The 12204-nt window shown below is 42.8% G+C and overlaps 3 protein-coding genes across 3 annotated transcripts; 2 read left to right on the plus strand and 1 right to left on the minus strand.

Annotated features, from left to right (window-relative positions):
* Window positions 1–96: 96 nt before the first annotated feature.
* Window positions 97–3499, plus strand: gins4 (GINS complex subunit 4 (Sld5 homolog)). Its single transcript, XM_026342341.1, has 8 exons — window positions 97–365; window positions 465–551; window positions 939–1052; window positions 1152–1249; window positions 1331–1419; window positions 1547–1637; window positions 2009–2113; window positions 2417–3499. The coding sequence occupies exons 1-7, from the start codon at window positions 267–269 to the stop codon at window positions 2103–2105; spliced, it is 675 nt and encodes a 224-aa protein (XP_026198126.1). The 5' UTR covers window positions 97–266; the 3' UTR covers window positions 2106–2113; window positions 2417–3499.
* Window positions 3500–4254: 755 nt separating this feature from the next.
* zgc:77112 (CBM21 domain-containing protein) lies at window positions 4255–5960 on the plus strand. The gene is made up of 3 exons (XM_026344162.1): window positions 4255–4294; window positions 4395–4462; window positions 4561–5960. The coding sequence occupies exons 2-3, from the start codon at window positions 4443–4445 to the stop codon at window positions 5384–5386; spliced, it is 846 nt and encodes a 281-aa protein (XP_026199947.1). The 5' UTR covers window positions 4255–4294; window positions 4395–4442; the 3' UTR covers window positions 5387–5960.
* Window positions 5961–6046: 86 nt separating this feature from the next.
* On the minus strand, window positions 6047–11650 carry LOC113151239 (phytanoyl-CoA hydroxylase-interacting protein). The gene is made up of 5 exons (XM_026344161.1): window positions 11497–11650; window positions 9128–9304; window positions 7608–7782; window positions 7259–7376; window positions 6047–7159 (listed from the first exon to the last, which is right to left on the minus strand). The coding sequence occupies exons 2-5, from the start codon at window positions 9293–9295 to the stop codon at window positions 6613–6615; spliced, it is 1008 nt and encodes a 335-aa protein (XP_026199946.1). The 5' UTR covers window positions 9296–9304; window positions 11497–11650; the 3' UTR covers window positions 6047–6612.
* Between the last annotated feature and the right edge of the window lie 554 nt (window positions 11651–12204).

Consider the following 12204-nt stretch of genomic DNA (forward strand, 5'->3'; position numbering starts at 1 on the left):
TGCACGCCGCCTGTGCACTGTGTTGCCTTACAGTCACAACACTGGGTAGCAAAGCGACCGTGGCGTTATCTCGCGAGATGAGTTGCAGTGGCGCGAATAAACAAGGAGCCCGTCCTCACCGTGGAGCTGTGGGGGAGTTGTTTCAAGTAGAAATGTTCAGTAATTGAGGGATTTATTCCGCTTGAGTCGCTTTGACGTTTAGTTGAAAAGTCTCCCTGCAGGTTCTGTTTGCTGCCGAGCTCGGAGTTTTGTCGTTTCACTTCACTATGGCGGACGTTTTGTCCGATGATGGCAGCGGCAGCGGCCATGATGACAGTCAGGAGGATGTTATGACTCCGGCGGAGCTGATCGCTAAACTAGAAGAAGTGAGTGAGGAGTTCATCAACATGAAGCCGTGTCACAGCGACGGACGAGCCTCCTGCAGCTCACTGACACTCACTGGTTGTTGTGTCTGTACCTCGTAGGCTTGGCTGAACGAGAAGTTCTCCCCGGAGCTGCTGGAGAACAGGTCCGAGGTGGTGGAGTGTGTGATGGAGCAGCTGACTCACATGGTGAACCTGCTGGGGAATACCTCCTCCTTTTATTTTCTCTGTGGTCGTGTTTGATCTGTGTTAAACATTCACGATGAGTCAAACCTGCTTTCTAAATGTCACCTAACAAGATGAGAATGAGGTGTTGGGCTGCGAAAGGCAAAAAGGAGTGAATGTGGAGTTGAATTATTTACTGTAAATTGTATGTAATTTAATAAAAGCTTGTGCAGTGTCAAATCTAAAATCTGTTTAGTTATGAGTATGAAACAATTATATGAAGGTGAGTGATTTGCATTACATTGCTGCTGTTGGATGTATCCACTCCTCCCAAATGAGTTTTTATTTCTCATCTTTGTGACTAAGACTTAATGAAGCCATGTTGATTTCTTGTGACCTTCACACCAACAGGAAGCCAACCTGCAGCGGGTGAAGAAAGGTGACGCGAAGGCCAGCGTCCATCGCATGGAGATAGACAGGATCCGCTTCGTTCTCAGCAGCTACCTGCGTTCTCGTCTGCAGAAGGTCAGTCAGGTCCACAACGCTGTGCAGAACAAAGCCCTGCTCTCATCCCCTCGGTGCCTGTTGGCAAAATTGCCTTATCTTTGTGCTACGTATGTCTAGATTGAAAAGTTTTTCCCGCATGTGCTGGAGAGAGAGAAGTCTCGAGGTGAGGGAGATGCCTCTCTGCTTTCACCTGAGGAGTTTGCCTTTGCCAAAGAGTGAGTATATTAGGTTAATGTCGAACTGTGGCTACGTTTATTTGTGACATTCACCTAAAAGCATGTTAATCTCATACACAGGTACTACGCTAACACAGAAACCTACCTGAAGGCTGTGGCTCTGAAACGCATGCCCCCCAACTTGCAGACAGTGGATATGCTAAAAGCAGGTGAGGTCTGCCTTTTTGTTTGATCTGGAATGACTCTGCAAGATACTGACAATAGCATGCACTAGCAGATGAAGGCATTTCCTCTGACCTTTTTTTTTAAATCCAATTTTTTCAAATGTTATCCCAGTTCCTGAGCCCTGCTTGGACTCCTTTGTGTTTCTACGTGTGAAAGAGAGGCAGGAAAACATCTTGGTCGAGCCTGAGACAGATGATCAGAGGTACTTTTACGCTTTTACATTGTCTCTTTCTGTACATAACCGTTGCTATTTTTAGTTTATTCTATCTCGTCTACTGTTTACATGTTTCATATTTATATGTAGCATGTTCATCTTGCACCATGGTCTCTTGCACTACAGGATTTGTTTTTACCTTGTTATTGTGTCACATTTTAGTTTTCTTTATCTCTGTATCCTCTTTGACTTAATGTCTTTGACTCTGTGTCTACACATCAAGACTAATTCCTAGTGCTGTAAAGTGTCATTTACTGTTCCTGGCAGTTTCGGAGTCTGATTACTGTTTTTAGATCCCAGTAGATGGCGGTGTTACTTTACATTACATTACCTTCAGAACCAGTATATTTTTCTTTCAGAGAGTATGTTGTGGATCTTGAAGAGGGCTCTCAGCACCTAATGCGGTATCGAACTATAGCACCACTTGTTTCAAGTGGAGCTGTGCAGTTAATTTGAATGTGCAGGTAAGTAACAATGAGTTTTTCTGTGTCGCCATTTTTATTAACTCACTACTGCCCTCACTCCCTCTCGTACAGACATCTGCTAATTCGCTTGCAGATGTTACATAAGCAACTGCTTTGCACTGACATCTGGATGTATTTTTAGCATTCACTTTTTTGCTGTATTCATTGTCTCTTGGCAACTGGATTATGTGAGTGTCTCTGTTTAAGGAGCAGAATATGTTTACCATATGTTCAGCTTGGATATATCCCATAACTGCAGTTTACAATTAAAACAACTGACACATGGTCACTTTTATGTTACAGGTTCTTCTTATGCTGTGGACACCTTGTCTCCAGGAGATCAGATAAAGACTCATTTTAACTGCAGAGCACTACAAAGGATTGGGCAACTTAACCTGCAGAGATCACATGTGAACAGTCTTTCCTACTGTTGTCAGGATTAACTTACAAGTTGCAAATACCAAGATATTTGTCGCTTCACGTCTTTAAGAAATGTTATTCAGTAAAAATATGAGGTCAGCACTAGGGAGAAGTGAGGGCTGTTAACGCAGCTTGTGCTGTGGTGTTATTTTTGGATATATATTTTTTTTAAATCATGTCACAACATAAGTTTGGTTACATAATTATAATGTATTCCTGTTTGTGAGACTTAGACTCTGTCTAATCTGCAAATTCATCATTCATTCTGCTACCATATGCAGATGATTTTCATTTTTGGACTTTTTTCTGCTGCTCAATAACAGCATGCATCAAATGATCTGAAGGTGAAATTTCATCCGTTCACTTGACATCATAACTCTTAGGTTCTGTGTGTGTGTGTGTGTGTGTGTGTGTGTGTGTGTGTGTGTGTGTGTGTGTGTGTGTGTGTGTGTGTGTGTGTGTGTGTGTGTGTGTGTGTGTGTGTGTGTGTAATTATATTGTCATTAGAAGTAACAGAAATCCTGTAAAGCCAACTTAGTGTTTTGTCATCTTGACTACTCGGTCCACGATTCTGTTTTCTGTGCCATCAGTGTGTGTTTGCATGTTTTTATATTCACCCTCATATGATGTGTAGAACATTGTCTTTTTCTGGGACATAATTGTTGTAATATCATTGTTATGTAAGAGGTGCAGAGGAAGCAGTCAGTGCTTATTATTTGCCCTCACACAAATTGCCCAGTAATTGGAACTAATAAGGTTGTGGACTTTGTTGAACTAAACTATGTGTCAACTGGCTGTCAACTCCTATTACTGCACAGCTAATAGCTAATATCAAATTCTGTTGATATCAGGAACCAGGAAGAAATAGGGGGCACTTGGAGTTCATGCTGTTGTTGGAAAATGTAAAAATAAAGCCTTACATTTTGAAAATGAGCAATTTCTGTATTTTATCAAATAAAAAAACAACTATCACATGACCTAAACCATCTCTCTAGACTTTTCATCATATACTGGCAAAAATAGTCAAGTCTTGAACAACTGAGCTCTTTTCATATGAGTACTGATGTATTAATTAATCAGTGTTGGTTTTATCTCCTTATACATCTGCAACAAGTTCATGGCTTCTATGTCTGCTGCTTTTTGTACGTACTTGAGTGAGGTGACTGGCACGTTGAGAGTGGATTGTAATCTGGCCTTTCCTCAGCGTCATATATGCTGACGTTCTGCGGGGCAGTGATCCCTTCAGGATGTGATCCAGCTAGCAGAGGACTTGGCTCCATGTCTATTGACTGGTCTGAGAATAGAGTCCAGGATGAGTGGAATAGTTTCCACAAAGCAGAGTGGAATTACATGCACATAGAATAGAGCTCCTCAATAACCCTTTCAGGCCTGGACAATACAGTTCTCACAATACGAGATTACGAGTTCACATAAATCTTCACAGCTAAACGCAACGGTAGCTGTAATGTGGTAAAACAGAAAAATGGGCTACAAACCATGTAGTACATAGGAAATGAAAATTAAAGACTTAATTAAATACTCTGAAGAAATATCTGAAACTCATATGATGCTGTCTGTGCATCTAAAAGTTAGTAAAAGAAAAAACCTAGGTATGAAGCTGATTGGTCAGCACGGTGAGCAGGGTGGAGTATACTGTATTACATCGTAGCTGACGTAGTATAAATAGGATGTAGAACCAGACTCTCCTGTGAGAGGAGGCGTGACAGCCTGCAGACTACAACTTGCTGCTCGTGGAAATGAGTAAGAGAACTTCTTAATGTATGAAATGAATTGTGCAATATTTATATATAAATATACTGTTTGTTAATGTTAAATGTTCTTTATTTGTCTTGAACTACAGCCAAACACTCAGGTTAATATTCCCATCGCTCAACACCAGACTAGCAGTATGGAGATGTCCAGTACAACGTAAGTATGTGGTGTTCCTGCTGCTGTGCAGTGTGTTGACACTACTCAAATCGTTGTTGTAATTATTCTTATTGAAATCACTTTTTGTCTCTTCCAAGTGTCCTGCCAGTTGTTGGTGGGTGGCCCCAGTCTGCAGGACTTGTGGAAATTGCTGTCAGGCTGTGCTTGAACCAACGTAAACAACTGTGTCCTCACGTTTGGGTTCCCATCCTGAAGCCTCATCGCTCTTGCATCCGTCCTCCGGTTTCAGATCAGCTGTCCTCTGACTTCCCGAGCCTCCACCCTCCCTTGTCTTTCCTGGATGACTTGGACGATGAGGTTTTGGTCCCGGTCAAGAACAAACAGGTTGTTTTCGCTGACACCAGAGGATTATCTCTAGCAGCAGTGCGAGTGTTTTCTGATGAAGAGGAGCAGTCTGACCTCGACCTGCTGCCATCGCTCCAGGGTTTGGAAAGGATGGCAGAGGACAGCTACTGCTGCACTGTCAGCACCTGCTGCCCAGGAACACATCTCAAACTGGGCTTCTCACAGCCCTCTGCAGATTTCCAGGCCTTCCGTGCCAAGCTGGCAGAGAGCATGGTTGTCCTGGAGAACTGCAGCGTTACTGAACAGGTCCTCCGAGGTACCGTCAGAGTTAGGAACATCAGTTTCCAGAAGGATGTGCGTGTACGCATCACCTTTGATTCATGGCAGAGCTACAAAGATGTGCCCTGTTCTTACCTACAAAAACGCTTCGGAGGACCTCAGACAGACATCTTTGAGTTTGACATTGCCATTCCTAAAGTGCTCGATGCCAAACGGAAGATAGAGTTTTGTTTAAGTTATTTGCCTGGGGGGCGGAGCGAGCCCTTTTGGGACAATAACAATGGACAGAATTACAGCATTGCAGTGTATGTAAGCTCACACCTATGTGAAAGGCCATGACTTACAGCCTAGAACTTATCCTGATGGGAGAAGGAAGGAGGGGTTGACATTTGTATTACTTTTGCATTGTTTTCACTCAATTTGTATTTTCATTTTTATAAATGACATTTCAGTATCTGCTTTATATAAAAACCTCTGTTTTATTGCCTCAATTCTTCTTTTTCACTCCTTTTCAGTATCAGCATCAAAACGTTGACCTTGTCTTTCAGTCCACTCGATGTCGTCACACACTACATTTTGGCCACTCACTCGCTCTTGCGTTACTGTTGGGCAGGTGGAGGGTGAGCGGGGGATCCCTTTCACTCTAGGCATTTCTGGGATTCCCATATAGGTCAAAGATTACTGGGGAGGGACAAGCAGAAGCCCCAAAGCAGCAGAGGAGCTAATCTTAGCTCAGCCCTGTTTAGAGAACTTAAGCTTGCTAGTCTCTTGCAGAGACTGTGATACAATCTATCCATTACGTTCCTCCGATATTCAAAACCCCAACACGCTCAGCGCCCCGGCTTTCATTGTCACTCTGCACCTTCTTTTCTGCAGTAAAGTTCAATGGTGCAACATTTAGACACTGTGTGTCATTAATGATTATATAATCAACATAACTATACAGTTGGTATGGATACTGAAAACTGGATTCAAAACTACAACAAACCTTAATGAGTAGACATTTGGCATTTGTTCTTTTATAAAAACACAAAGTCCATCTGGTTCTGACTCTATAGAAAGAGTACTACAAAATATCTGTTATGACTCCCCAGTGTAAGTTTTAAAGGGGGGCGTGCAGCTTGTTTTATGTATTATGTCTAGGTTGTATCAAACACAACTAAAAAAAATCACATCGCACTAACAGTTCATCATAATAAAAAGAAACCAAACACATGTCAGGGAAAAAAGAGATTCTGGAAAAGACACAAAGACGAAAGAAGACTGTGAAGCCTTCCATTTTTTAAAATGCTGTTTTGATCTGCAGTCGTGGATGAATGTTTACTGTGTTTCCAGCTGTGACCATGATGTAGTTCTGTGATACACACTGTAAGGCTCTTCTAATTAATACTCGCTATTCTATTCCAGACGAGAGGAAAAACATCATGCACACACCCTGAGAGGTGGCTACCTCCACTGCGTTCTGAGCTACACATGAACCTCGGCTATTTTATCGTGTGTAACACTATGTCTTTTTGAATTATAGGCTCACACACTCCCAGGTCTGTCCGACATCAGCTTCTCCCTCAGCGTCCCACACTGATGTTACACACTTTGCAGCTTGGGTCTTTCTTGGCGTTGGCTGTGGTCAGACTCATGAGCTGGTGGTGCCCACTGATCTGCTCCACGCTGCCCTGATCCAAATGAACTGGCTCTGTGAAAAGCACCTCGAGGATGACGTCACTGGCGTGGCAGTAGAGAGGCTCCTCCCCTGGCTGCTGGGGGGCAGTGTATGTGAGAAAAGGGTTGGAGGCCAGATCCAGCATAGGGAGGCGGGTGCGACAGAAGATATCTCCCTCTGAGCCGACAGGGGCCAGCACCAGCACCACATAGTGGTAGGCTGTGTACATACAGTAGAAGTCTGCGAAATACAGGCAGGTGTTGGGATTCAGCAGGAATCCAGCTGGGATCTGAAATCTCAAGGGGCCATATGGGGAGTCTTTGGGAGGGAGGCCCGTATCAAACTCTGTGTTGCAGCTGAAGAAAACGCCATTTAGTTTGCCGTTGATGGGAGAACCATGACTCCCACTGCTGTCTTTTAAGGCTGGACGCATCAATCCTCCACATTCCTCCCTAATCCAAAAACGTAAACAGGAAAACAGTGTTAGATGTTATGGTTGCTGGCATGGTTTCAGGTTTACAATAGAAAAAAAAAAAAAGATGAGTACTGACCTGACATGGTTGAAGTAGTCTGGGTGCTGATTGCGATAAAACACAGAGAATTTCAGCAGCCTCCCTGCAGAGCCTTTGCCTTTGTCATGAAGCTGCTGTAGATGTTCCATAGCGTAGTCTGCAAAGTTCATAGAAACTGTTTAATCAGCACTAAAGTTTCCACTGCTTTGAAATGCTAATGAGTCCGGTGCTTTTCTTTTTGGGTTTTTTTTTTTTTTTCTTTTGCTACTTCTCTCCACTTCTTTGTCCTTACATACCTTCTGCATGTCTTATGTGGTAATAAGAATAAAACATTATCATATTATCATATTGATCTGTTACGTGAGCTGTCAGACCTGTAATTTCTTACCCCCGGTGCAGAACTCCACCACCTGGCTCCACTCTGAAACCAGGTAGTCACCATCTGGCTGTCGGACAGCCGTTTGAACAGCAACACAGTACTCTGTCCGCGGGCTCAGGAACCAGTGTCCCCTGACTGCCATGGGCAGAGGCACTGCCTTGGCCACCAGCTTGGTTGGTACATCCTGGAGGACAAAGCAGGAAAGGAATCAGACATAGGATGTGAATTCAGTTGTTAAGTCAACCATTTCCCTCCGTAGACTTAGCCTTATTAGCATGATACTCCACTTCAAACCAAAGCTGATGTAACTAGGATACATGTAATCAAATCAGCTGCTTTGTTTTGGCCAATGCCTCTGAGAAGCATTGCTAATTACTGCAGACTCAGAGGTCTGTATATCCATGGCAACATCTCTGATGCAAGTTTGTTTGTGCCACTTTGTGTATCAGAGAGAGAGAGAACATATTCTTCATTCAGAGACAGCTCAGCTCAGTTTCACACCTGCCCCACCTTCACAAAAGCCCTTTTCAACTGTTGAATTCCAATTTCAATATTAGAGCATAATTAGATCATCTGAAGTCAAATGTTAGAATCAAATTTAGACTGTAAAATGATCACTTTAATCCTAAATGAAATATTGAACACTGTAACCTTCATGACTGTCACTGACCTATTTTATTTGTCTTTCCATTTCTTTGTTGTTGTTTTTTTACTTCTTTATATTTGTGTTATTTTGTCTTTACGTTGGTTTGGTTCCTTACTTTCCTTTTGACCAGAGAGCAGCTGTAATGAGACAAAACAATTTCCCTCTGGGATTAATAAAGTTTATGAATCCCGAATGTAATCTTGAATGAAGGGAGGACTCATTGCAGAACTGTTGTAGCCTATTAAAGAGCATTTGTTTTAGCCAGTTGTATTTAATAAACTGTTAGGTGTATGTTTTACATGTTCATCTGTGTAGACACAGGGAATTATAAATTGCTAGTAACTACGCATCTTTCCTTAAAGTTTGAGGCTCTAACCTCTCACAGAGATATTAATAATAAATAGATACACAGTTACACTGGTCTTTGTTGCTTCATGTTTGTGCACCTTCCCAATTAAGAAATTTAATGATGTGTATTGAAGTTAACATAAATGCGGTTCTGTGATGCAGCTGCATTTGTCAGTTTTTGTCCACTTTAACAGGAAACAATGTGCAAGTGAGTCACTGGCCTGAAGCGGTTGACAACACTTGTTTTCTGTTTTTTGCCTGTATTGGAAGTGACTGAAAGGGCGCAACTGCAGTTTTCTGTGTTCAGACTGATACAGGCTATCATAAGGTCCATAGACTGCGGACCCAACTGGACTTCAATGAAATACAAAATACTGTCTGATTTAAGCTGTGTAATCCTATTTTTTTAAGTACATACAGCACAAGCAGGAGTCTGTCAGCTGGTGAAACCTGTGAATTTGGAATATGAATGTAGACAACACAGCAGGGGGGGGGGCGGACAGAGAAAGACACCAATTGTTTCAAACTGTCAGACCCTGTGTTTGAAGCGGTTGGGATCCCTGCTGTCCTTGCGGCTCAGGTCAATGAAGAAGTGTGTGGCTCTGGCAGTGTCTTCTGGGGTCATGTCCCACACGATGCGGAAGGAATCACAAGTCACCTCACAAATCTGGATGTTGCACGGGGTGACGAGAGGCGCATCCATTTCTGTCGTCTGCAGTTAAACCAAGAGATAAGAGAGGATACTTAGATGAGAATGTAATCTGGAATTGTAACGTCAGTGCTGCAGCACAGCAGATTAGTGTAGAGATTCAATTGTATCACTAAACTGGACACCGTGCAGCAGTTCAGAGACACCACGGCTGGGAAGCACCTCAAGCAATCCAATTAACCTTTCATTTAGGGATCTGTGTCCTGACTTTTTATTCACTGTCCTGCTCTTTTCTCGCCTCCTCTCGCCTTTTCTTGCCCTTAACTGACATTTTCCCATTATTACACAACTCAATGTGCTCCCAGCTGAGTGACTGCTGCCCTCTGCTTTCCTCAAGCATTTCATAATCCACCTACAGCTGTCTCCCAGCAACCACACGTCTGCAGCATCCCTCAATCTTCTCCAGCGTTTCTCAAGTTAGGGGTCAGAAACATGAACATTGCTGCAGCTGTCAGCAACATTTTGAACCACTGGTAACTTTTTAGACATTTTTGCCTCCTCACTGAAGTACATGCCTTTTCAAAAGAGCTGAGCAACTGAATTATTTGCAGCTCAAAGGAAATCTTGAAACAGCTTTTATATTCTTTGGGCAAAAATAGGGGAGGTTTAACTAGGCATCGGCTGCAGGTGATGCATGATCACATTTCCTTAGTTGCCCATCAGAGATTTGTTCCAAGCTGCTGCACAAAGCCTTGAGTTCTGCTGGTCAGCCTGTGTTGTATTTGATTAGCTGTCACCTTCCCTCTTCTAAAACTGATAGTAGCTCACTGTGGTGTGCGCTCAGTAGTCACCTAAGTGTACACCTATTCCTCCATAGTTCGCTTGTTAGTTGGTCAGTTATCATCAGTCTTTGGTTTGTTCTTACAGTCGTCTCCTGTGGTATTTCTCCTTAATGTTTCTGGAATTCAAGCATCTCAACACCAAAGCAGTATATTTCATGTTTCCCTTGTTAAAATCACGCTCTTGCAGAGCATCTGCTAGATCACAGGTGTGACTAAAATAGCCTTCAAGCTATTTCATGTGAACTATCAAACATACTCCCTGTGTGATCCTACAGATGTAGTGTCTGGTGTAGTGTCATTGTCTGACTGGGCGGTTTCTTAAGGTGTTCCTCTGTCACTATGATGGACAGGCTGCAGCAGCTCATTAAAGCCTGTGAACTGTGAAATTTGTGCAGTAGCTCATTCAGTCAGGGGCCAGAGGCGAGAGATGTTGCATCACGCACGTGTGTTTCCACGCGTCTGTTTTCCAGCTGCTGTTCTCATTTCTTGCCATGCAGAGACACTAGAATCTGGGGCAAGAGGAGATTCTCACAGGACAAATCATCCAAGTCCCATGTATCTGTGCGTGTTCCACTTTTGGATCAAAGATATGTGAACACAGTTCAAATGCTGGTTTCCATACAACAGTCCCATTGCTCTCATTTATTAATCAGTCTGTAAAGAGAAATGTGGGTCAATTATCTCTGCTGTAATAATTTGATGGAGGGTCACTCCAAATATAAAAAACAATGTAAACCTCAAAACATAATTCATCTGGGAGTGGTTAGTACTCGTTTACAGTTATGGTAGCTGAAGCACACAACGCAGAGATATGTTTTTATCTCTGTGAGATAGCATCACATGGAATAAGCTGCTGCACTCATGCATATGGAACATGGCACAGTGAGCAACTCTGTGGTTCAAGGGAGAATACTTCAATACACATTGAGATGGTTGGACGAGAGTTGAGGAAATCTTCTCATTCATTCCATTTTTTTTAAACTGGAGTAAAATGGCCATTTGCACAGAACGGGTAGAATTATAAAATGGGCATGCAGTTAAAAAGAGATGTTGTGTGACTAACACAGTTTGCACGCTCTCGCTCAATAAAATCAAGCATTAGCATTAGGAAAAGCTGCACCGATCTCATTACATGATCCAGCCAGTGCTGCTGTGTGAAATATCCTCACTCATGTGAAATGACATTGGTGTCATCACACGTGCATGTGTGCATCAATAGAATTACATGCAAATAAACGCCCAGCAGTGACATCTCAACTACTGTACTGTGTTCGTCTGACTTTTCATCTAATATTACTTAAGAGATGCACAAATGAAACTCTCTACTACAGCATCATTTCTTGATCTGTACAACTCAAGAGCACTAGTTATTTTCTGCATCAATAAGAAGACAGAAATAAAAGAATTCCTTACATGTATGAGGCTCAGATTTGTGATGGAGAGGATTGTGGATGAATTTTACTATCTTCTTTTTCTGCGTTTCTGCTCGCCTCCTCTGCTGCAGTCGATGATAGATCCCCCAGGAAAACTGATTAGGAGGTGAAACGAACACACAGGCTCCTCTCTCTCTCTCTCCTTCTTTTTCTCCTGCTCTCCGCCTGTTTCGCTCTTGCTCTCTGTGTCACACAAACACTCTAACCCCTCCACCTCCTCCTCTCCTCCCCCCCACTCTCAGTCTCATATTTTTCTCTGGGCTCTGCATGATGTTTACTTGACTCTGATGCAGCCACACGAGATGAATCAAAACCTAAAAAGAAAACCAGTCAGCATCATGCCTTCGTTAGCCAGTCATACACAGCACATCACATGTAAGTGTGCCTCAAGGAACACTTAGCTGCTTGCATGCATGTCACCGCTCAGATATGGAGACAGTATAGACACTCTGGGTGTGAGGAAATGAATGAACCTTTTTTTTTACACACTCTACTAGCTACAGAATATTTAAAAGCAATTGTTCTGTGAGTGGTGTGCTAGTAAATCACATAGAGTACCATCAAGACCTCAAAAATATACATGTGCCAACTGTTATGCCATATGGACTAACTCCACGGGGCATCCCCCCCCCAGCCCAAATGGAGGCGAGGGATGCCACTGTGTAAGTCAAGAGTAAGCAGATTTCCA

Source organism: Anabas testudineus, chromosome 9 (assembly GCF_900324465.2).
Source record: "Anabas testudineus chromosome 9, fAnaTes1.2, whole genome shotgun sequence".
NCBI classification, from domain to species: Eukaryota; Metazoa; Chordata; class Actinopteri; order Anabantiformes; family Anabantidae; genus Anabas; species Anabas testudineus.

Excerpts from the sequence above, each read along its gene's own strand:
- zgc:77112 (XM_026344162.1), top strand. The coding sequence starts at position 4,443 with ATGGAGATGTCCAGTACAAC. Across the intron at positions 4,463-4,560 it reads ATGGAGATGTCCAGTACAAC|TGTCCTGCCAGTTGTTGGTG; the intron begins GTAAGTATGTGG and ends GTCTCTTCCAAG.
- LOC113151239 (XM_026344161.1), bottom strand. The coding sequence starts at position 9,295 with ATGGATGCGCCTCTCGTCACCCCGTGCAACATCCAGATTTGTGAGGTG. Across the intron at positions 7,783-9,127 it reads CCAACCGCTTCAAACACAGG|GATGTACCAACCAAGCTGGT; the intron begins GTCTGACAGTTT and ends TTTGTCCTCCAG. Across the intron at positions 7,377-7,607 it reads GGTGGAGTTCTGCACCGGGG|ACTACGCTATGGAACATCTA; the intron begins GTAAGAAATTAC and ends TGAACTTTGCAG.
- gins4 (XM_026342341.1), top strand. The coding sequence starts at position 267 with ATGGCGGACGTTTTGTCCGATGATGGCAGCGGCAGCGGCCATGATGAC. Across the intron at positions 1,053-1,151 it reads TGCGTTCTCGTCTGCAGAAG|ATTGAAAAGTTTTTCCCGCA; the intron begins GTCAGTCAGGTC and ends ACGTATGTCTAG. Across the intron at positions 1,638-2,008 it reads CCTGAGACAGATGATCAGAG|AGAGTATGTTGTGGATCTTG; the intron begins GTACTTTTACGC and ends TTTTTCTTTCAG.